Source organism: Cygnus atratus, chromosome 2 (assembly GCF_013377495.2).
Source record: "Cygnus atratus isolate AKBS03 ecotype Queensland, Australia chromosome 2, CAtr_DNAZoo_HiC_assembly, whole genome shotgun sequence".
NCBI classification, from domain to species: domain Eukaryota; kingdom Metazoa; phylum Chordata; class Aves; order Anseriformes; family Anatidae; genus Cygnus; species Cygnus atratus.
In genome coordinates, this window is record NC_066363.1 from 95,283,407 (window position 1) to 95,305,418 (window position 22,012).

At 36.9% G+C, this 22,012-nt stretch overlaps 1 protein-coding gene across 1 annotated transcript in view; it reads left to right on the forward strand.

The window, feature by feature from the left end:
- Nucleotides 1–22,012, forward strand: part of GABBR2 (gamma-aminobutyric acid type B receptor subunit 2) — a 473,013-nt gene that overhangs the window by 260,623 nt on the left and 190,378 nt on the right. Inside the window, 1 exon segment of the mRNA XM_035550670.1 lies at nt 13,605–13,665. Within this exon segment, the coding sequence (XP_035406563.1) occupies nt 13,605–13,665 (61 nt within the window).

Genomic DNA, 22,012 nt, shown 5'->3' on the forward strand with positions numbered 1-22,012 from the left:
ATAGCCAGTATCAAACAGTCTCTTAATTATTAAATAACAGGTGTGTGTTATATGCCAAATTGCCAGAGGTCAGCTTTCATCACTTGGTGAACAGGTGACAAGACACAAACTTGCACTGCACAACTTAATTAGTAATGCCCACATGCGGACATCATTTACACTACATGTTAGTAGAATGTACCAAACCAAAGCCAGGACTTTAAGCTCAGGTTGTCCGTTCTTTGGACTATGCCCAATACATTTGTCAGCTCTACCTCATGAGCTGCTGACCTCTCTGACTGCATGGCAAATGGAACAGAGGGAATCTGTTTGGGTTTAATGTAATTGTTTGATGTACTGCCACAAGAAAAAATGACTAATAAATGCAGCTGGTAGAGGTTGGTCCCAGGCTGGACTGAAAGGGCTAGGAACTTTCCTAGTAGAGTTTCCCCAAAATGCCAACATCAGTTCTCGAACTCATGTTACCAGATATTTTAATTTATGCCTAGCAATAAAAGGAAGAGTTATTGATGCAACTTGTTGATAACATGGAGTTGAAAGGCACTCTTAAGATAGAGGACAATTAAAATATCACCTGGGCAGAACTGAAGGACCTTGAAGATTACAGTAAGAGAGACTGGAGGAGATTCAGGAGTGAAAAATGCAAGGGTATGCAGTGAGGCAGCTGGCTGCTTTAGACACACCAGAACCATTTAAACATAATGTAGTTGTCCAAGATTCAGGCAGCAGTAGTTTGGAGGGTTCTTCCCCAGTCTCACCATCAGTATGCTGATATTAAAACCCTGCTGCTGTTCTGGAACATAGTGTATTATATGCAAGAGAGGTATTTTGGACAGGGTAGGTAAAAGCCGACCTTCTATATAATATCTTTTTTTTCTTATTTTTTTTTTTCCAGTGGAAAGATAACTCCGCTGTTTTTAACTTAGCCCGTGATGGCTGAGAGAATACCTGGTATGCCAAGAGGAGAACTACTTGTTCTCTATGTAAATATCAGCTGACAAACATAGGGGAAAGAGCTGTTTATTTCAAATTGTACTGTAAGACTTAAAAAAGAAAAAAGCATATGGAAGAAAACTTAAAATGTCAAGGTTCATACACAGTCTCCTGATGGGAACGATGGAAGCTAAAAACTCACCGTGCGGAGTTTTATAATTCCAAGGGCTTAGACGTGAAAACAGCCCCCTGCAAATGCATGGATGGGTAGTAACTCTATCCTGGTACAAATTTACTGATTCTCCTTCTGCCTGTGCTCCTCTTGAAGTTAGAACTGAGAGCAGTACTTTAAAGATCTGTGCATATCACTTTGTGTCCAGAAGCTGTTTTAATTATGTCAGAGCTGAGAAAAGAGATTCACTAGACCAAGCTTGGCACCCTGGGAATCTGAGTGTACTTTCAGACTCAAACAGATCATGTGTTCCTATGTAGATTTACCAGTTCACTTGCTTGGGTGCATCTGAATTAGTCTGCATGACACAGTGTAGATACCGTCTAGGCTACAAGAACATTGGAGGGGAAAAAAAAAAAAAAAAAAAAAAAGAGATGTCCAGCCCTTAGCTATTCCATGTGATTAACTGGACTTTACACAAGACCTTGAGTTAGAAAAAATGCAAAAAAGTGGACTCAATTTACCAATAACTAGAATTTTTCCTTATTTCTGCAAATTATCTAGTTTTACTTAAGGGTTGACAATGAAATACAATATGTTGCCCTGTTTTTATCCCCATAATAATGTATATAGGAATCATGAAGGGTTTACAAATATCTTTTTTTTTTTTAAATACACTTTTTCTTTTAAATGAGTGTGCATTCTATATATGTTTCAATTTTTTAGTGTAACATTGATTTAAAATTAATTTTAGGCAGAGGATGTATTTGAATCAATAAAGTATTTCTTAAAAAAAAAAAATTAATAAATCCATCACAGTAGAAAGATGTTTAAATATCAGTAAGCCTTCACAGCAGTGTTCTGAAAATGTGGGAAAAGTGAACCCAAAGTAGTCCCATTACTCTAAGAATCACTTTATGGCATCTGAAGAGAGCTACACCTTTGAGAGCTCTGATATATACCAGCTGGAAAGCTCTTACACTGTGTAGGATCTAATGAGATGTGATGCTGGTCTTTCACAACGCAGGGGCTGAACTGAGCATCTTCCAGGGTCTCTGGATCTGACTGTTTTCTGAAGAACATGGAAAAAGAAGTCTTTTCTCACTGAAACTGCTGCAGGGATATAAATTGAGAATCTATAAAGTTTCAAAAATATTCCAACTATATCTCATTGATACTCTGCAGGCTGTTGGCACAGGTTAGAACACCCTGAAGGATTAAAATGGACAACAAAAAGGGCTTAATTTGATTTTATAAAAAAAATCCATTGGCTAAACCTCATTCCTGCCACCGGCAAGTCTGTTAAAATGTCCCTGCCCAGTGCCACTAATACTATTCTCTGCAGCTTTTGGTCAGAATTTGATGCTCATGAAAGTATCACCTGAAGGGATGTAGCACTAAGGAAGTGGAAGACGATGAAACATCTACTTCATTATCATCAAACATAGCTGTCTTCAAGAGCGCTTGCTGATATAGAAAGCAATATAAACAAAATCTGAAATTTTAAAGAAAGGTGATTCTAAAGGCCCTAAGATTAGAAATAGTTTAGTCTGGGCTCTTTAGCTTTATAGAAAAAGCCATCTTAATTGCTATAATAATTCTGAAAGTTGGCAAGCAAAGCCAAAACTACAACTGGGTTAAAATAAACAGCTGTTAGAAACTTGCTGTAAGTTTAGATGAGATATTATCTTTGTTCCATTATGAAATGGAAAATCAGCCTCTTAGTGACTGCCACCGTGAACTATATATTAGAAAATTAATGACCTGGATAGTTCCTATGCTTTGAATTACCTTAATTGATTTGCCATAGAAAGGTTTAAAATCCTGCAGTCACTAGAGACATTTCAAGAATATTGAATAGAAATATTTGAGTTCCTGTGTGAGAGCTAGTGTTGGGTAAGGAGGGAAGCTCAGTGTTTTTGTTCTAGACATGGGTGCAATAAAACAACAGACTTCTATCTATTTCCAAATGTCTTTCCTGATAGGTGTCAGCTCACGTTTCTGCCTGCAGGGGAGTTTTCAGATGTAGAGTAGCCATGGAAGACTGAAAATGAGTCTCCTATTGTAGTCTTTTCTATAGCCAGTAGTAAGAATCATCCAAGGCTAACAGGTATTCATACTTGAAACATTAATTTGTAAAACTGGCTGGTCTGCATGCCTTTTTTTCTTTTTCTTACTCATTAAGGCAATTTTGAATAAAAGTTTCGTCACTTAGAACAATAATAGTCAAAAGATCTCTGTGGTGAGATCACATGCACGTGAATAATACCAGTGTGCTCTGCTTTGGATGCAAAGACCTTGTTAATAACATAGGCTGGCTTTTTAGTGGATAAAGTGTGGTAAACAAAGCAATGTACTGTGTTCAGCAGATGTGACAGAGATGGGGCAGGAAGAAGTATGCAGAGGATAGGTAGTGGCTCCTACCGTCTTTTGGGTCATCATCAGAACAAATGAAATGCAGCCTGTGCTGTTCTCTCCACTGGGATTAATGGAGTTTGAAGAGAATGGAAGAAATTACTTCAGAACATCATATGAAATTGCACTGTTGAACAGATAACACTGCTGCTTAGTACGGTGTCCTTAAAAGGCTTTATGCCATCTCTTCTGATTCATTCTTACAAAAACAGTAAAAAAAAAAAACACACACACATTGGTGGTGGAATATAATATGCTGTTATGCTGTTTCTACAGACACACAGAGCAAGAAACTGAAATCATCAGGGACTCAACCTCAAAAGAACAATTCTCAACATCACCTCTGCAGTTCAAATTTACTTTTTTTAATACACACTGAAAAGGGTTTGAATTTCTAGTCCCAGTGCTACAGACTATTTCTTCCTCCTCTTCTCTTGCCACCCTGAAAGACAGGTTATTTACATCCAATGTTTGTACACACATCTCAAAGAGATTGCATCAAGAGTGAAGGCATTATTTGGCTTGTGCTTCACAAGCCATCCACAGATCAGGAAACTGGCTAAATGTTAGTAGTCAGTTATACCACCAGACATGGAAGTACTTGTTGCAAACAACTTCAGTGTCTGTTAGTTTGTTCCCACAGTATTCAGAAATACTTGTGAAAAAAGTTTGTCAGGTATCTATTTTAATTTCTTTCTTGTCATGCTTTTAAAGCTAGGACAACTAATTGTGATTGTATTTTGCCTTCTGCTAATCATAAACCTAGCTGAATGTGTACAAGCACATTCTAGTATGAGTGACAAAGCATAAAGGTACTAGATTTATTTTTTCTTCATCTGCACTAGCCAGCATGTGCGATACTGTTTGATTTTCTGCATGATTTTCTGGTTAATATACTCTTTTTTTCCATATCTCCACCTGCTTAAGAATTGCTGCTGTCTTGTCAGGAACAGCATTCCCTTAGACTTGCCTCTGTGTGTAAAACAGAGTGCTCAGATGTTCACTACTTCAGCTTGCTGTGCTAAACAAAAAAGCTATGATTGTGCTGTCTCACTTCAGCATAGCTGTGTAAAATTGTATGTATACATCTAAATGCTAATCTAATGGAACAGCTTAGTCTGGGTTTATCTCATGACAATGTGCTGGCCACAGCACACTTTTATGCAAGGACAACTGATGACTGGACATCATCTTCTCCCCTGAGCTGAGAAGAAACTCCATCCAAAGAAATTCTGTCCATTCCTTGTCTGATTCCTGCACTTCCCTGGAAATGGAGATGCATGTCTGCCCCAAATGTGGTAAAGTTCAGGTAGCAAAATATTAGGTAGAAATAGAGGCACCCTTGTACACAGCAAGACCATCCTTTCAAAAGATATCCTGTGTTTCAGTTATAGATAGCCTTCCTTAGGAAATGAATAAGAAAATTGAAAAAGGGGTGTAAAGGCTGGAGTTAGGGAAAAAAAAAATCCCCTCTTCTATAAAGGAGAGGTTGAAGAGACTGCAACCCCTCATTTTAGAAAGAGCTTAGTGGAAGCTTGATAAGCATGGTAAGGCTTATAGTAATGTATATTTGCACTTATGTATGGCATGATAGACACACAAAGTTGTTACAATTGATTGTTTTATCCCTAAGGAAACCTTAAGGTTTCAAACCTTAAATTTGAGACTTAAGGTGCTGGTCCTCAGTTACCATTTCTTCCACCCCGGCTGTGGAAGCTGGGCTCTCTGTCATTCCTGTCATGTTCTGGAGAGATATTAGGGGATTTAAAGTGTAGTATTTTTTGAGGAATCTTGTTTTTTGGGAAGGACATGTAATTCAAGATGGTTCATACTAAAGGAACTATGCAATCTCTCTTACTGCATTATGCCATTCTCTGGTATTATCACAGGTGAAAAATAGGTCCTACTGAATATATATATATGTGAGTGTATATATATATATATAACCAGTTTCTGGAGACTGTGATTTATTCTATAGGCTTATATGCTGTTAAGAGAGATGTATGCCGAAACACAGAGCACAAATGGCCAGTGCTGCAGTTTACTTATACAAGCTGTTGTTAACAGAGATGTTTTCTTGTCAAATATAAGGCACCAAGCCCATATTTTAAAATGAAAATTGCTGGATATTTTTTTCCAAAACAGTTTGGCTCTGGGGAAAAAAAAAAAAAGAAAAAGAAAAAAGAAAAAGAAAGAAAAAGAAAAAGAAAAAGAAAAAGAAAAAGAAAAAGAAAAAGAAAAAGAAAAAGAAAAAGAAAAAGAAAAAGAAAAAGAAAAAGAAAGAGAAAAAAAAGAAAAAAAAAGAAAAAGAAAAAAAAGTGACACTTTTGTATGTCTCTCTCCTGTGTTCATTTCCAAATATTTCCAAATGGCCTCTGATGCGAACCTGTACATCTGCTTATCCTGTACGTCACTCATGTTGAAGCATTTTCTGTAACCTATGTAAAAGGTCATGAATGTTTCCTGAATGCTGAGATAAAGCTGTTTTCCCATTTACTCTTCTGTCTACAAAGAGATCACAGAAGCAGCTACATAGGAACGTATGAAATGTCTCATGAGGTCAGTAGAGCGGTCCACCTCCCAGACCCGTTTCTAAACAAAATAAACATGCAATCCACACTCAATGCAAGTTTCATAAGTTTGCTGCCTGCTGTGCAAAGAAACAAAATGAAAAATGCTACTGATTTTTTGTGTTATAGACCAATGTCCTAATAATTTTGATGAACATCTCCTGGTTATAATATTACAGGATTTGATGATCACCAGTTCTCCATTTTCCTTTTCCATCACCATCATAATTACCTGTTGTTTTTATTTATTTATTTATTTATTTATTTTTATTTTTCTGCACACTCTACCTCTGTAGCAACATCTGTGTATTTCATCTATTCTGTCAATTAATCTTTCTTTCCCACCTTCTTTCTCCAAAACCCATGTATTCATGTTTGGAAAACTTACTCATTTGCAAATATTTTTTTTCAAGCATTATTCCTGTGGAGCAGGAAAATATTTAATACTTAGAAGTAAGCATGTTCCTTTTTTCCTTTTTTTTTTTTTTTTTTAAAGCCTACTCTGTCATAGCTAGAACACAAGTACATATTTAGTTGAGAACAATGGTAATGCTTCATTTAGAAAATGTTAACCAAGACCAGATTCTTCACACCTGTTCTTTAAGCTGCTTTGCTTCTGCTGCTCTCCAGACACCAGTATTCAGTTACCCCTTTCTCTTAGAAAATGTCTTATGAGAGAAAACAGGCAGGGAAAAAAATCCTGTTGGATCATAAAACATTTCAAATTTAAATGTTCCATTTTGAAAAATTTGACAGAAACATCTTTACTGAAAATAGTCTTGAGTCTTGAAAAACTGCAGTAACTAGATCTGCTTTAATCACATGTTCTAAAAAACATTTTATTCACAGATATAAAATTCTCAGGATTCAGGAGCATTGTTGGTTTTACAAACCATTATAATTTTCCTCACCCCCTGCATTTGTTCACCTCGCCCTGTTCCAGAGGTGATGACTACTTCTTTGTCCTTAGGGGGGTGACAGTGTTATTTCTGCCTGTCTCATATCCTCTCTCCACCTATGCTCAAGGACTCCTTTGTCTCCAGCTAGTTCAGTGACATAACTAGGTCGAAACCAGAAGAGTTCTGTGCAGGCTGAAAGTTTGCTATTTTTTCAGAAGTGAGATTAGATTTACACTGATGAAAAAATTGTTGGGTTACTGTTGTCTTAAAGGTTATGTTTGGAGGGTGGAAGAGGTTATGGTTCACAGCCTGTAGCTCTTCATCATCTAGGCATTGTGGAGCCAAGATCCAGCTTGCTCTGTGCATGGCCAGGAAGGCATGGCTATAGATAAAGAGTCCTGCATGAGTAAATCTATGTCAGTGTGTATGACGTGTAGCAGGCTGTGCAGATTGCCTGATAACACCAAAAGGCTTCTGGGACTAACAAAGGGTGCCATGCTTCTTCCTGCTAGCTGCTCCTTTGTGCTGGTTTGGAGTCTGGCACTGAAAAGTAATTCAGAAACAACATCCCCACCCCCCCTACCCCCAACCCCCCACACCCCCAGCAAACCAAACCAAAAATAGCTGAATACATCTTGCTGGTTTAACAGGCTGCAGTAGCCCACTTAGGGGCCCAATGAGTGCTGAGCTGCCAGTAGGAAAGTGTAGGGCTGTGCAGCTGGGAGCCACATGGCAGAGCAGTACCTGCCCTTTGGGTGTTGGCAAGCTCTCAGGTTTGCTGTCCTCTGATGCTTCACCCTCCTTGTCTCCTATGTTTATTGGACTGGACAGTAAAGGATCAGAAGAACACCTTCATTTCAGCAGATATTATGAAGCTTAAAGGGATGGTTTAATTACAGGTCTGCCAATACTTTATATTCTTTCGCAATAAGACACTGTTCTATCAATAAAAAACACAACTTCATCTGCCTTAGTGATCCCACTCTTTTTCAGGTATTTCTGCAGCCCTTTATTTAAATGGTTTATGTTATCTCACATATATAACTGAAGAACCCCCAAAGTGACCGAGATAGTTTATTTTTGGAAAAAACTACTGACAGTCATTTTTGGAACTAGTGTGACTATGTAGGCTATGGGCATTTCAGGGAAACCCACCGGGGATAAGCACTGTTATACGGGTAGATGACCTGCCCGTAGGGCACAGTATCCCAGATTGCTTGCCAGTGGAGTGGAACTGAGGAGGAACCCCTGAAAAGTAGTGGCACATTGGAAAATGCATGGACTAAAGCAGACTTTTTTTGTAGGCATGGTATGGAAAATCATGAAATAAATGCTGTTAATTTATCTGATGAACATACTTGAGACACTTTGCAGAAATAAAGTAAATGAAGTGATAGTTGAAGTGTAGACCTGTCCCTGACTGACAGAGCAGTTAGAAATGTTCTGAACTCGTCTTTTATAGAGTGATGAAGGAAGCAAAAGACATGAATGAAAAAATGTGTTGGCTGTGCATTTCAGTTTATGAGAAATGAAAGAATTTTAATATTGGCATGGGCCTATGTCCAGAGCAGAAATAATAAAACTGTCAGTGATAATGCAAAGAAAATTCTAATAAATACTAGTGCTCCATAGCTCCATAGCTAGAAAAGAACTTAATATGTTCATAATAGAGCAAAGATAACTACTTAATATCAACCAAGAAAAAATTAAAATATATGAAAGAGCTGCTTCCACGGGTAGACAAATGACTAACAATGCTATGATGACAGGGGAAGTCCCATGTGTCTAAACTAAAACTAATGTTGGCTAATATTTTATGAGTATGAATGGATGATTGTTGTGAACTTCTTACTCTCACCACAAATAAAGGACCGATGACTTAAAATGACATAAATTCAAGAAAAGAAGACGAAGATTGTACATCTAGGGAGACTGTACATTTCCAAGGGGAAACTGTCTTTTTAGTAATGAGATGAAATGCAGTTATGCTGTATAACCAAGTGTCTGCAAGTAGGACAAAAACAATGCTAGGTTTATAAAAAATGGAGCACATAGAAGAAGGCAGTGTGCAGAAGAAACAGGAAGGTCATATTCTTGTATGTGGCAGTTGTAAGACTAACATTGAAATGTTTGGTCCAGTTCTGGTTTTCATCATTTGAAATGCACATTAAAAAACTGTGGCTTTTTAGGAAAAAAAAAAAAAAAAAAAAAAAAAAAAGAGGCCAAACAATTACAAGAAAAGCAGCTGGACTTGGAGATATCACTAAATCAAAACAAAACAAATAAGCAAAACAAACAAAAAAACCCACAACATGAACTTCTACAGCTTTTAGCACTAATGAAATATATTTCAAGAACTCTGTGCCAGACTGAGCTTATTCAGCTTCTCTTCCACCTTCTGTTCACATTGCTGTGTATCAGTCTCCAAGTCACACATTTACTATTTTCTTCCCATCAACTTTTCAAGAATAATTGCCAATGCAAAGGTGCTTGTCCACAGCGCAGAGTTGGGCAGATCTGTTGTAGAATTGGTATTTACTGTAGCATCACTTTTGCAACAGGTGAAGAAAATGACTTTAAAAGAAAGAAAACAAAAAGTCTGTAGATTGTAGATCGAAGAAAATAAAAGAGGCGCTATGATTTCTGTGTGATTTCTATTGGTATCCATTGGGATGATGTGTGTTAAATGAAGAAGAAATCTCTTTCTGATTAACTATTTTAATGTATAATAAAATATGTGGTTTGATCTAAGTGAACTTAATTCACTTTTTAGGTGATTGAAATGTTTGTTAAGGGAAGAGACCATATTTTGCATCTCTTGAAGTAAAATAATTACATGACTGGGAAATATTGTTTGAATCCAAGAATCATGTTCTGAAGTCAGTATTGACATTACTTCTGTTACTTTTCTTTTGAAAAGTACTTCTCATCTGTATAATCACTGTTCCCTTTGCTAATCAGTATCTAACTATGCCTATTGTCACCAAAACACAGTGAGCATTTTGGCTGTTGTTATATCCACATGGATTTCATCAGATCTTGTCCTTATCATGGGTCACACCATAAACTCCAGTCTGTTCTCGCACATGTGCTGGACACTATTTAAATAAAAAAAAAAAAAAAAGTTTTAATAATTTATGGATCTCAACCATAAAGAAAATAACTCTCTAGCTAAATCTTATGGTGTGATATATTGATAACAAACAAAATGTGTTCAGCAGTGTGCTCAGGTGGCCAAGAAGGCCAACAGCATCCTGGCCTGTATAAGAAGCAGTGTGGCCAGCAGGTCTAGGGAGGTGATTGTCCCGCTGTACTCGGCTCTGGTGAGGCCACACCTCGAGTACTGTGTTCAGTTTTGGGCCCCTCGCTACAGGAAGGACATGGACGTGCTCGAGCGAGTCCAGAGAAGGGCGACCAAGCTGGTGAGGGGTCTGGAGAACAAGTCTTACGAGGAGCGGCTGAGGGAGCTGGGCTTGTTCAGCCTGGAGAAGAGGAGGCTCAGGGGCGACCTTATCGCTCTCTACAGTTACCTTAAAGGAAGCTGTAGTGAGGTGGGGGTTGGTCTGTTCTCCCACGTGCCTGGTGACAGGACGAGGGGGAATGGGCGAAAGTTGCGACAGGGGAGTTTTAGGTTGGATGTTAGGAAGTACTTCTTTACCGAAAGGGTTATTAAGCATTGGAACGGGCCTGCCCAGGGAGGTGGTGGAGTCGCCATCCCTGGAGGTCTTTAAAAGACGTTTAGGTGTAGAGCTTAGTGATATGGTTTAGTGGAGTACTTAGTGTTAGGTCGGAGGTTGGACTCGATGATCTTGAGGTCTCTTCCAACCTAGAAATCTGTGTCTGCGTCTGTGTCTGTGTCTGTGTCTGTGTCTGTGTGTCTGTGTCTGTGTCTGTGTCTGTGTCTGTGTCTGTGGACCATAGAACACCATCAGATTTTAACTCACTTCTTATACCATAAATCCATGGTTTCTATCCATAAGCCCATTGTTTCTACAAAACAGATTTCTGAAAGACTGACTGGTTAATAGCCATAATAGCAATCTTAATAGCAATAGTATCAGTTTACAAAGTAGAATATTAAAAAAATATTGTATGTTTGTTTAGCCTTTTTACCCCAAATGTAATAGTCTTGTGTTTTATAAAATAATGGCTGTAGTTTGTCAGCAATACCCAAGACAATGTCAGGACTCATTAAATTGTATTTAGAAATTTTTTATTCCTTTTAATAACCCATTTTACTTTTTAACATTATTCAGTAAGCTTTTTTGAAGGTAAAATATTGTGATTGAATAATTTTGTAGATAAAAAGGACATTTTCACATGAGTTATTCTATAATTCTTTCCTCCTCATCATCCATATCTTTATTTTTCTACTGGTTAGATGAGTCTAATAAATCTTAGCAAAGAGTTGTTAAAAACAAATAGTTCTGTAACTCAATTTATATATAAATATAGATAATATTTTTCCTCATATGTATTTTATCCATTCTTTTACATTTATTCAGAACATTCAGATCTCATCTATGTTCAATTGATAGTTTCATAACATGCCAATGAGTTTGTATATATTTATCTCTAGTCAGCAGATGCATATGGTATATGTCTGTCCTATTGAATGATGAAAATGTATGGTGATATTACAAGAGGCAATGATAATATTGCAAACCAATTGCACTGGGAATCCAGAAAAATTCATGAGTTGGTATATTATACTGTCAATAATAGATGGTAGTCATAGATGACTGTCATCATAGATGATAGCAATGATTCTTGCTGTATGCTTATCTCCAGCACTCCAGTAAACTACAACTTGCAATACTATTATCTTGTAATGAAAGAATAAGAGGAGACAGAGTTAAAGTAAAAGGCAAGAAATTTAAAAGCAAATCAAAAAGTAATTTATCCACACTGTTAAAAATTTATCTATAGAATTCTTTGTCACAGGCCACAGAACTGAGAATTTAGCAAAAATTTATGACTGCATTGACCTTGTGCTGCTATATATCTGCCATAAGTGATACTTGCACAGCACCTTTTACAAGTCTTTTCTTTAATGTTTTCTACAATTTTTATTTAAATGAAGTAGGCAATTGTTTTATGATTATGTTCAAACAAATTAAGGGATATTAAATACTACTCCAAACTAAGGGAGATCTAGATGAAAGTTGCTAAGGTGCATGCATAAATCTGCCTGCTAATGTTTTATGTCATCTCCCTGAGCTCTGGTAGTAGCCACTGAATTAGATTTATTTCCAGCTGGACTTCGACTGGAGCAGTTCCTGTGCACTTCTGTAGCTGTCGAGAGAATCTGTGTTGTTACCACTGCTCATTTCTCTTGCTCTCTTTTTTGTCACAAATTGGACTTTTTGGTTTCTAATCCTTATCACATGGTAGCTTACACTTGTTGAAATGTGTCTTCTTGTATTTACCAAAGGGGAATGGTATTCTGTAGCTTTGCAGGAAACATGGGGTGAGTGTTTTGTAGGCCCAAGAGCACTACACACCCTTGGTATGGTTCCAGCTGATTTCAGTGACTCAGTCTCTTTCTGCTTTTAAAATTCCGATTGACAGCATATCAGTACAATAGTATAATCAATTTTTATAAGATTAGATTTTATGGCAAGTGTAAAAGTTAAGTTTTTTTTCTTGCATTGTTCTGTAAACTGAATATGACTGTGTTTTGCATCCTTTGTGACCAGAAAGGTTATCCACAATGGGACTTACACACAAAGAAATGTATGTAGCCTTACATGCTTTTTTGGTTTCTCTTATCCTAATATCTGCTAAAACAAAGATTAATGGAGATGGATGATAATAATTATCCAAACTGGGGGTGGAGTAAAACAGCAATCTATATTGACAGCATTCAGCATTCCACTGTAAATTCAAAATATTAAAAATACTACTTAGCATAAATGAATGAAAACCTGTTCTTTCACACTCCATCATAAAATAGCTGAAGTAAGGAGAAAATTAAAAAGATGTATTCTTAATTGAACTCAGAAAGATGGGATGAAAGATGGGAGTAATTTGCTAGGGATATGTGAGGAGATTCAGCCTCAGGGATAGGTGATGAGGTGACCTTATTTTAAAGTGTAACAACATGTAACATAACAAAGGGTAGCACTGTCTTACAGGGATCACATTTAAAAAATAACGCTTCGAAAATAGATGCTGATATAGTACAAAAACACACCATAAAAGCTTCTGGTATCCATACTCATTGATATAAGTAGATTAAAGAGCCATTTGGAGAACCATATGATGAATGAAATGTAGAACCATTTCTTGCATGACTTTTAATAACTTTCATATCCTAGATAAAAACAGTCATCGGGGATTCAGCAAGTTGTTGGCTTTATTGTACCTCCATTTTCACACTCGAACTGTGGGTGATGACACTGATCAACTTTCTAAGGCCATTTGAAGTATGTGGAAGAAATCTTTAAGGAGATGTTAACTGAGTTATTTCAATCTTGGCTGAATCTACTATCTTCAGTGTTTAAACCTTACTTGGGTATTTTAACAATGAATGAAAAATAACTGCAGTTCTAATGAAACTATATTAGGAGAGATTTATAAAACTTTTAACATTTATTTATTTATTTTATTTAGGGTCAAGTTGTTTTCAGAAATGGAGAGAGGATGGGAACCATCAAGTTTACGCAGTTCCAAGGTAGGTTACAAACAATTTTATTTTCATTACAATTATGTATGCAGTTTCAAACTTACGTATCGGTTGTATTTGTTTCATAATGTTTTAAATATGTGCAGTTACTTTTAAAAGAAAGTGCTTGGAAGATGCAGAAAGGTACTTAGAAAAAAATATGAGTTTTATTACCTGTTTAAAGTACTGTGTTTTGTACACATAATGGTCTGAAATATTTCCAGGTATTTTCCTAGAAGAAAATCCACATACACATAGAAACTATAGATCTATAGCAGCAGTCAACAGCCGTCGGAAAAACTGCACCGATCCACTTAGTACCCAGTCCTTAGTACAGTCATTTCTGGAAACTGAATCTGAAGAGGGTCTTGGAGAGGTGTTTTTTATTATTATTATTTTTTGTTTGTGTGTGTGTTTTTTTTGTTGTTGTTGTTTTTGTTTTTGTTTTTGTTTTTTTTTCTCTTAAGCTCTTTCAAGTTAGCATTTGTGCTCTCTGAAGGCTTGCTTTGATGTTTAGCAACTGGTTGCCAAAAGTTGCTTCTGGAGGCAGACCCTCAGCATGTAAAGAACACAAACTGCCAACCCCATCCCTTAGAGGCAATACTCTCCTGCAATGTGACTCACCAAGACTGCTGCATCCCCTCAGCCTGAGCTTCTTCTGAAGGGAATGGTCTCAGCAGCAGAGACCACAGATGGAGCCCCTCCTTGCAGACACTAGGATTTGTCAAGGGTTGTTTGCAGCCAGGACAAGGTGCTTGCTTGATAAAGTTTTCTGCTGAAATGGTAATTCACAGAAGACATGTCATAGTTGTTTCTAAGCTCATAGAACACAAGTAATGTTTTTATTCCTAGTCTGAGACTGAGATAAAGCTGGAAATAATTACATTTGTGTGGTCTTGTGAGAGCAGTTGTGAGAAATGGAGATGGCAAATCCTTCTCAGGCAGTGCACAAGAAAGAGGCTTTCACTCTTTCTCTTTAGGGGATCACTTTAAACATAATCTTGCTGACCAAGTTTCATAGGCTCATCCTTTGAGCAGAAATTGTCTGCTGTATGGGCATTATTATTAATGAACAGCAATGCACTTGAGGGGATTTGTTACTCATTCTAATTTACAAAAGCAATCTTAAGGATTGTTCTTGTCTTCACATCTACAACTGATGCTATTAGCTGATGTTCCCTGAAGCATTTCTACCCACTAAAATTTTGCAGACGCCATCTCATAATATAATTTAGAAATTATTGCTCAACACTAATGATAAATATTTATTGCTTCCTCTGCTTCTCTCCTTCCTCCCTTTTTTTCATAGTAGCAACATTTACAGCAACATGAAAGAATCATCAGTAAATATTACAAGGGGATTTTACAAAAGGTGTTTATTCCTCAGAAGTCTGAAGGAGGCCCTGTGCATTCTGCCCAAGGCAGCTGCACCCTGCTAGAGCATCCAAGTGAGGAGGAAGTTTGGCACATTCCCTCTGTGTATTAATGATGTGATGGGGGGTCATGGGGAGGTGAGACATGTATCTTCTGAACTAATCTAGAGGAGCAGCTGAAGACCTGGATAGCTAATTTTAGACAGACTTCTATTGCCAACCTTTGAAATTTGAGTTTCTTTATAATGTTTTCCAGTTTTGCAACAGATGCTATTTAACACCAATGGCTTTACTATCAGTTGAAGTACTGTTGGGTCAATAAGAACAGAGGAAACAGCTGCCCATTTTATAATTCCTTGCCATTTCATAATGGCTGTTTCAGAACTGCTTCAGGCCCATACCCAGGATTTTGATAATCAACCAAATGTTTCCCTTTAACCTACAGGAAAAAAACCTACTTGTTTTCATTGTAACCCACGCATCCTATGGACAAATGCAGAAGAAGGGCTGGATTATCTCTCACACAATCAATAGTCCATCAACACATCTGAATTCTGTTTTAAATTTTGTTGTCACTAACTTGGGAAATGAAAACAACATACAAAAAATATAAGAAATTGAAATAAGGAATGATATTCACAATAAGAAACAAACAATAGGGAAAAACAACACTTTTTTTTCTTTTTAACTAGAAATGCTATTCCAGCTATTAACAGATTACTTTTCTTTTCCTCTTTCATTACTGTTTTAATACATGGCTTTTATACCTGTGGCATAGTTGTAGAAAATACCTGTAGAAAATGTTAATTTTTAAAAAAAGAATCTTTAAAACATTGGTTGGAAAGCTTTCCAAAACATTCACATTAACTTTTAATAAATCTTGGACTATTGGAGCAGATCCAAATAATGGAAAGAAGCTAATTAAATCCAGTACTTAATAAATGGGCTTTTCCTTTGCAATTATAGCTGTTAGGTGCTATCAGGCTTGAGATAGATATATATCTAATTCATTAACATTTTTTTATGAACTATGATACAAATCATCATGATTTCTAGGAAAAGAAAAGACAACATCAAAGATGTCTTTTTTTATTATTTTTTTTTAATGAGATTAGTGTTAACAGTGTATAACATATATTAAACGCATTAGTAGCTTATTATCCAAATGTAACTGGGAATCATCAGTATCAGTGTTCTGCACTTCCACAGTCATTTCTTCATCTGCAATGGTTTATCGTTTTATTAATAGCTTGAATGAAAACACACAATTATCACCAGCAAATCAATGCAGAAAAATAAAAAGTAAGTAGGTAATCATATATGAGAAGTAGGATTTCTTGGCCAGAAACTCTATTCCTCATTTGCCTGAACAGAAAAACAACTCAGTCTATGGTGGACTCAGGAGCTTCAATTTCTGTTTCCTGCAGTATTGGACAGACTGTGCCTGACAACTCTAACAAGAGCTTAAAAGGCAGAATGGTACAAAACTGAGAAGGCAGGCAGTGAGCAAGGCATTTTTCCCAGGTTCAAAGGGCAGTGCTCAAACTGAAACAATTTGGTGTTTCCCTGGAAAAAGAAAGCCTCCATGTTGCAAACTGCTTGACAAACTGTTGAAAAGAGAAAGTTGTCCAGGTGTCCTTAACACAAAATCTTTGCTGGAAACTGTTGTGTTAATGAGATTATCTGCAAACATTTTGGCTTTGGAAAAGTAGACAATGACATCTGCCAGAGGCATGGGAAAACAGCCCATGAGGGTTCAGAGGGTAACTGCAGTACACTGTGATGAGATTTTGAATAGCTGCCTTAATTTTGGAGGTAGATGTAATTTTTCCCAAACTCATGCTAGCCATTTCCCTTTTTTCAGCTTCTGTTAGTTTTGCAAGTGGTCAAACAGGTGGTGCCAGGGATAGCTGTGACCAAACTACTTACTGGCGTATAGATTGTGAATATCACTCAGGAATGATTTAGTATTCAGCAGAGAACACAAAGCACATGTAACAGCATTTTGTTCCCCTACCTTACTGATAAATAAAGATCAGTCTGCCAGTCTAGCTCAAATATCCATGTAATTTTTGAAATTTGGCATCTTTCTGAATGAAGCAATTTTTCCACTGGTGCCATTAAAGGACTATTGTCATTGTCAAACATGTAATTGGAGTAGATGGGCCAAAATCTTTTGGCTAGTGGAAGCTGAAAGAGGATCCTGGCAACTGTAAGCTGAGAGAGGATCCTGGCAACTGTTGTGTGCATGTCAGGAAACAGGGAAGGAAGCTGCAAAACTGGGACTGAAGATTGCAGTGATACAGGAAGCTGCAAGGACAGATACATATCCATTCTTCAGAGTGCTTCACTGTGGTAGATCATTGCTGATTCATCTGACTGGAGCCTAAAAAGCACCTTGCTTTCAGACATTTTCCTATTTCTGTCAGGCATTAGAGAAAACCTAGAAGACTTTGGTGCTAGAATAGATTGGAAAGGAAAAGTAAAGCTGAATTGTAAACAAACAGCATTGAAATGTACATAAATCATGCTTGTAGGTAGGAGGAAAAGTTTGTGGTACTTCATATTGGGAAAACTTGAAGACAGAGGGATGGTTACCTGCTGTGTCCTTTTGGGAAGAAACGGTCAAAGAATTCAAGAGTTTCAACTCAAAACCCAGGCAGTAGGCTAGGAAGTAGGCTATGTTTTTAAGACCATTGGTTTTCTTAGAAAAGCCATTACTGATTTTCTACAGTAAAAGCCCTAGGTATTCCTTATTCAACAGATACAAATAAACAAATGTCTATTTTGTGGTCAAGAACAAGGTACACGAGATTACAGGATTGCTTTCATGTAGTCTGTGTTCATCTACTCAGTTCTGACTTGTCTGGTGTCCACAACCATTTCAATGAAGGAGACATTAGCAATTCTCCAGAATCACCTACAGATACAACATCTTGTTCTCCAGGGGCATCTATTCAACCATGGAAAAGTTTCTTCTATTATTTTAAATACAATTCAGTGGAGTCCAACTACTTTGGGTTCCTGCTCTCGTAAGGATTCATATAAATAATGAGACTAACTGCCTTTCAATATTTTTTATATTTATGGTATACTGTCCAATATATATCCTGCAGAACCAGTTTGTGGATTTTCTTTCTGTGAATAATGTTGAAAGAATATAATCCAACAGACACAAAATATTCAGTTAAAACTCTGAAAAAATCAAGTTTGAAATGTATCATGTCAAATATCCAGAGTCTGTGGTGGTAAACATCCAGAATCAGTGGATTCAGATTTCTCTACCTCAGCCGCATACGTACAAAATGAGAATAAAATCCTTAACAATGGCTGTGCCCCACTCCCTCCCCCCCTCCCCCCCCACTCCCCCCCCCAAGATTAAGGATCACCTTTGGATAGTCAGATATGAACTTTGGGGAAAAGTAAATAAAGGAATACAGAATTTTGTTTGCTGAGCAGAATGTGAATAGTGAAATATAAAGACTCACTAGTTTCATGTAACAATAAGGACGTAAAACAAATTGAGTTTTGTTTATCCTGGGTAGCAAATATAGCTGGATTCTTATGGAAAACATAACTCTATCCTTAAAGAATCATTTTACATGCAAAAAGGGAATAAATTAAGGAATTGGGAAAATTTGCTTCTGACATCCTTACTGGAGTGCTTTACTTGCAATCAAAAAACTTAGTTTGGTGAACTAAATCTTAGGTGTACCTAAGACATGGAGTATCAACTCCAATGTATCTGCATATCAGAAGCAGTGTAGTTAAATTGTGGCCATTCATGTCTTCCTGACTAGTAATTTTTTATATTAGTGATCAGTACATCCTGTTGAAGACTAATAAACAGTAACAGCATGAGTAGTAGCAATTTTCTAGCACACCACATGCAAATGCATAGACAGTAACTTTTTTCAGCTCCAAGGCTATTAGTTGTGACAATGTGGAAACTTTTAATAGGTCCCTTCCAATTGAAATCCTCCTTAAAAATAGTTTTCAACATACTGTCAAATGTTTCAATACCAGTTCATCCTGGTAGAACTGTGGTATACAAAACCGCGTTGGTGCTCTCTTGTCTTAAATCTGGTCATTTAGCAGGATGATTCAAAAATTTTAGGTATTGTGCTTCAGTCACACTGCCTCTGTGCAGTACAACTTCCCTCTTTTGCTACCAGTGACAATTTCTTAAGCAATTTAGGAGAGTACTGTCTATGTGAAGGTAGAGGGTGTCCACAAAACTGAGTCTCATTTTCATGAAAAGAATAGCTTCCTAAAATGGAGAGATATAGCAAGGAGAGTCCTGAAAGGATGTGCCTTAAATCTGGAGTCACTGAATATTGTCTTTACTGATTAGGAAGATGAACTACAATGTGTAGTTATCAAATGTACAATGGTCCCTGGGGGAGCCAGCAAGCTCCAGGGGGACTAGACAAGCATTCAAAAACTTATTAACAAATTGAAGAAATAACCAGGAAAAAACAGAATTCTGTTTATTTAGGTCAAATGCCTGGTGCTACATTGGGAATAATCTGCTGGGTAAATAAAAAATGGAGAACGCTCACCAGGCCATAGTTATATGTAAGAGGAGCTAGGGGTTACAGTGGGCCACAGGCTGAATATGAATAAGCAAAACCATGTAGAAAAAAAAATAAATAAATAAAAAGAAAAATCTTGTACTGGGATGTATAAATAATGGTGTACTTTTACTCTAGCCAGTGCCAAAAGTCTACAGCTACCTACTGTGTCCAGGAGTGATTTAAGGAAAATGTATAAAGATGGCAGGATTTAAAACATACCTCATCAGAAAAAGCAAAATATCTACGTTGCGTAGAGAAGAGGAGACACAATGGTCAAAACATATGACAGTTCTGCTAAAAACAGAAAAAATTGCCTTGTCCTACCCTCATCATCTGGCTGAGAAGCAAGAGATTTAAATAATATCAGTGGATATTTAAGCCACAAATTAGGAAAGACTTTCTAATGAAAAGGATATTTAAACTCTGAAGGGATCATAATACCACTACCATTGAAACCTTTGAAGAACAAGTTGAACAGACCTCTAAAGTGTCATAGGTGTTTTCACTGTGCCTGGTAACAATCAAATGACTTTTTATACATCTTGAGTCCCCTGCTAGAACTACTGTATTTAATTTTGAGCTATTGCTCATCTGCAGTGTATGCTATGTGATTCTGCCATTCAATTTACAAATACCCATCTATTTACAAATACCTGTCTACTACTAATACCAGTTGTTGTATTTCTTTGAATAGTTTCTAGTAAAAGACAGGATAAGCATGAAACTGTAGACTGTTTAGGTGATTTGTGAGGAGAAAACAGATTTTGTTCCTCTTCTAGCATCTGTTTTATGTTTTGTTTTGTTTAGATCCAATGTATTATTTGAATGTAAAATTCTCAAGTAATCGTTGGGGCCAGGGCTGGAGAAGAGGTGAGGATCCCTCATCCAAGTGAGGATCATAAATATAATCGTTAATGTAGTGTTAGGCCTTCTGTCCTTCTGTTTTCTGGTCCATCAGTCCTGAACTTTTTGCTGCAATATTTTTAGCAGAACAAAAAGTGAGAGTCAATACTTAGACAAATGGATAGCCCAGACATGAATAGAAAGAGGAAAACATTTCAGTCCGCTCATGCAGAACATGAATTAAACATGGGATTTCCCAAGCATGATGTCTCTTCTAACCATTTATTTAAATAGCTACTAGGAAAGGGAAGTGTTGTGTCTCCTCTTCTGTTGAAGCATTTAAAGAAGTGACTTTCAGTAAGTTCTTGAAAGGTGTTTCCCCCACAAGCACATACTTTAAAAAAAAAAAAAAAAAGACACTGATAATTAAGTAACCTATCATAAGAGACCATTTACCCTCTGACAACCCCCAACAGAAAATGCAACTCTTCCCATGTCTGTAGGTGTGGAATTTGAAGTGCAGATATTTTGGTGTTTCAATTGCCTAATGCTGTAGTACTTGATTCTCGGTTTGGAAAATTAATTGTATGTCTGGTTCATGAAGCATTGCAGTATTGGGTCAGATGACAAGCTCTGTCTAGGTCAGTATCCACTTGACAGTGCTCAGGAGTGAAGGATATTGTGTATGTCAGTTATGGGCATATGCATAAAAACAAGCATATATAGAATAATTGTTTCTCAGTTATATCCTCCCAGTTTCCAAAGGCCAGCATCTTCGTGACTTTTTGAATTGGAGGGTGTCTTTTGAATATCTAGTTTAATGGTTCCTTGTGGATTTATCCTCTACCAATTTGTCGTATCTTTCATAAATATGTTTATAAATTTGGCCTTCAACACATCCAGTTGCAATGAGCTTCACAAAAATAATTATGCATGGAATGATTAAAGCTATTCCATCTGTTTCTTTGTTTGTTTGTTTCAGACCATCTATCTCACGATTCATTGGGCATACCCTGGTCTCGTTGTGTGAGAAGCTGAGAATAATTGTGCATTATTCACTTTTTCCATACCATTCATGTCTTACAGATCTTTCGCATCAATAACTCTCATTTAGAAAGGAAAGCTCTTGTTATTCACTTAGTTTTTTCCTTACGAAAAAGCTGTTCTATAATTCTAATAATCCCATACCTCTTTTGATACTCTTATACCGTTTTTGTGATCGCATAATGAAAGCCACATATAACATTGAAATATCCATCACCATATATCAAACCACAGAATGACCTTTCCATGTTACTTTTAACTATTTTCCCAATATTCTGTTCTGCCACATTCAACCTCTCCTTGCCTCTTTGGCCACCAATGAGCACAGCAGTGATGTTTTCAAAGAACCAGCTACAGTAAGCCTAAGGTCTCATCCCGGGTGCTATTCACTTGTGACTTATCAGTATCAACCACTTTGTATATATACCTGCCATTACTTTTCTCTTATATGTTACTCTGTATCTTACCAGCACTGAACTTCATCTGTAATTTTATTATCAGCACTGCCTCACCTTTGTA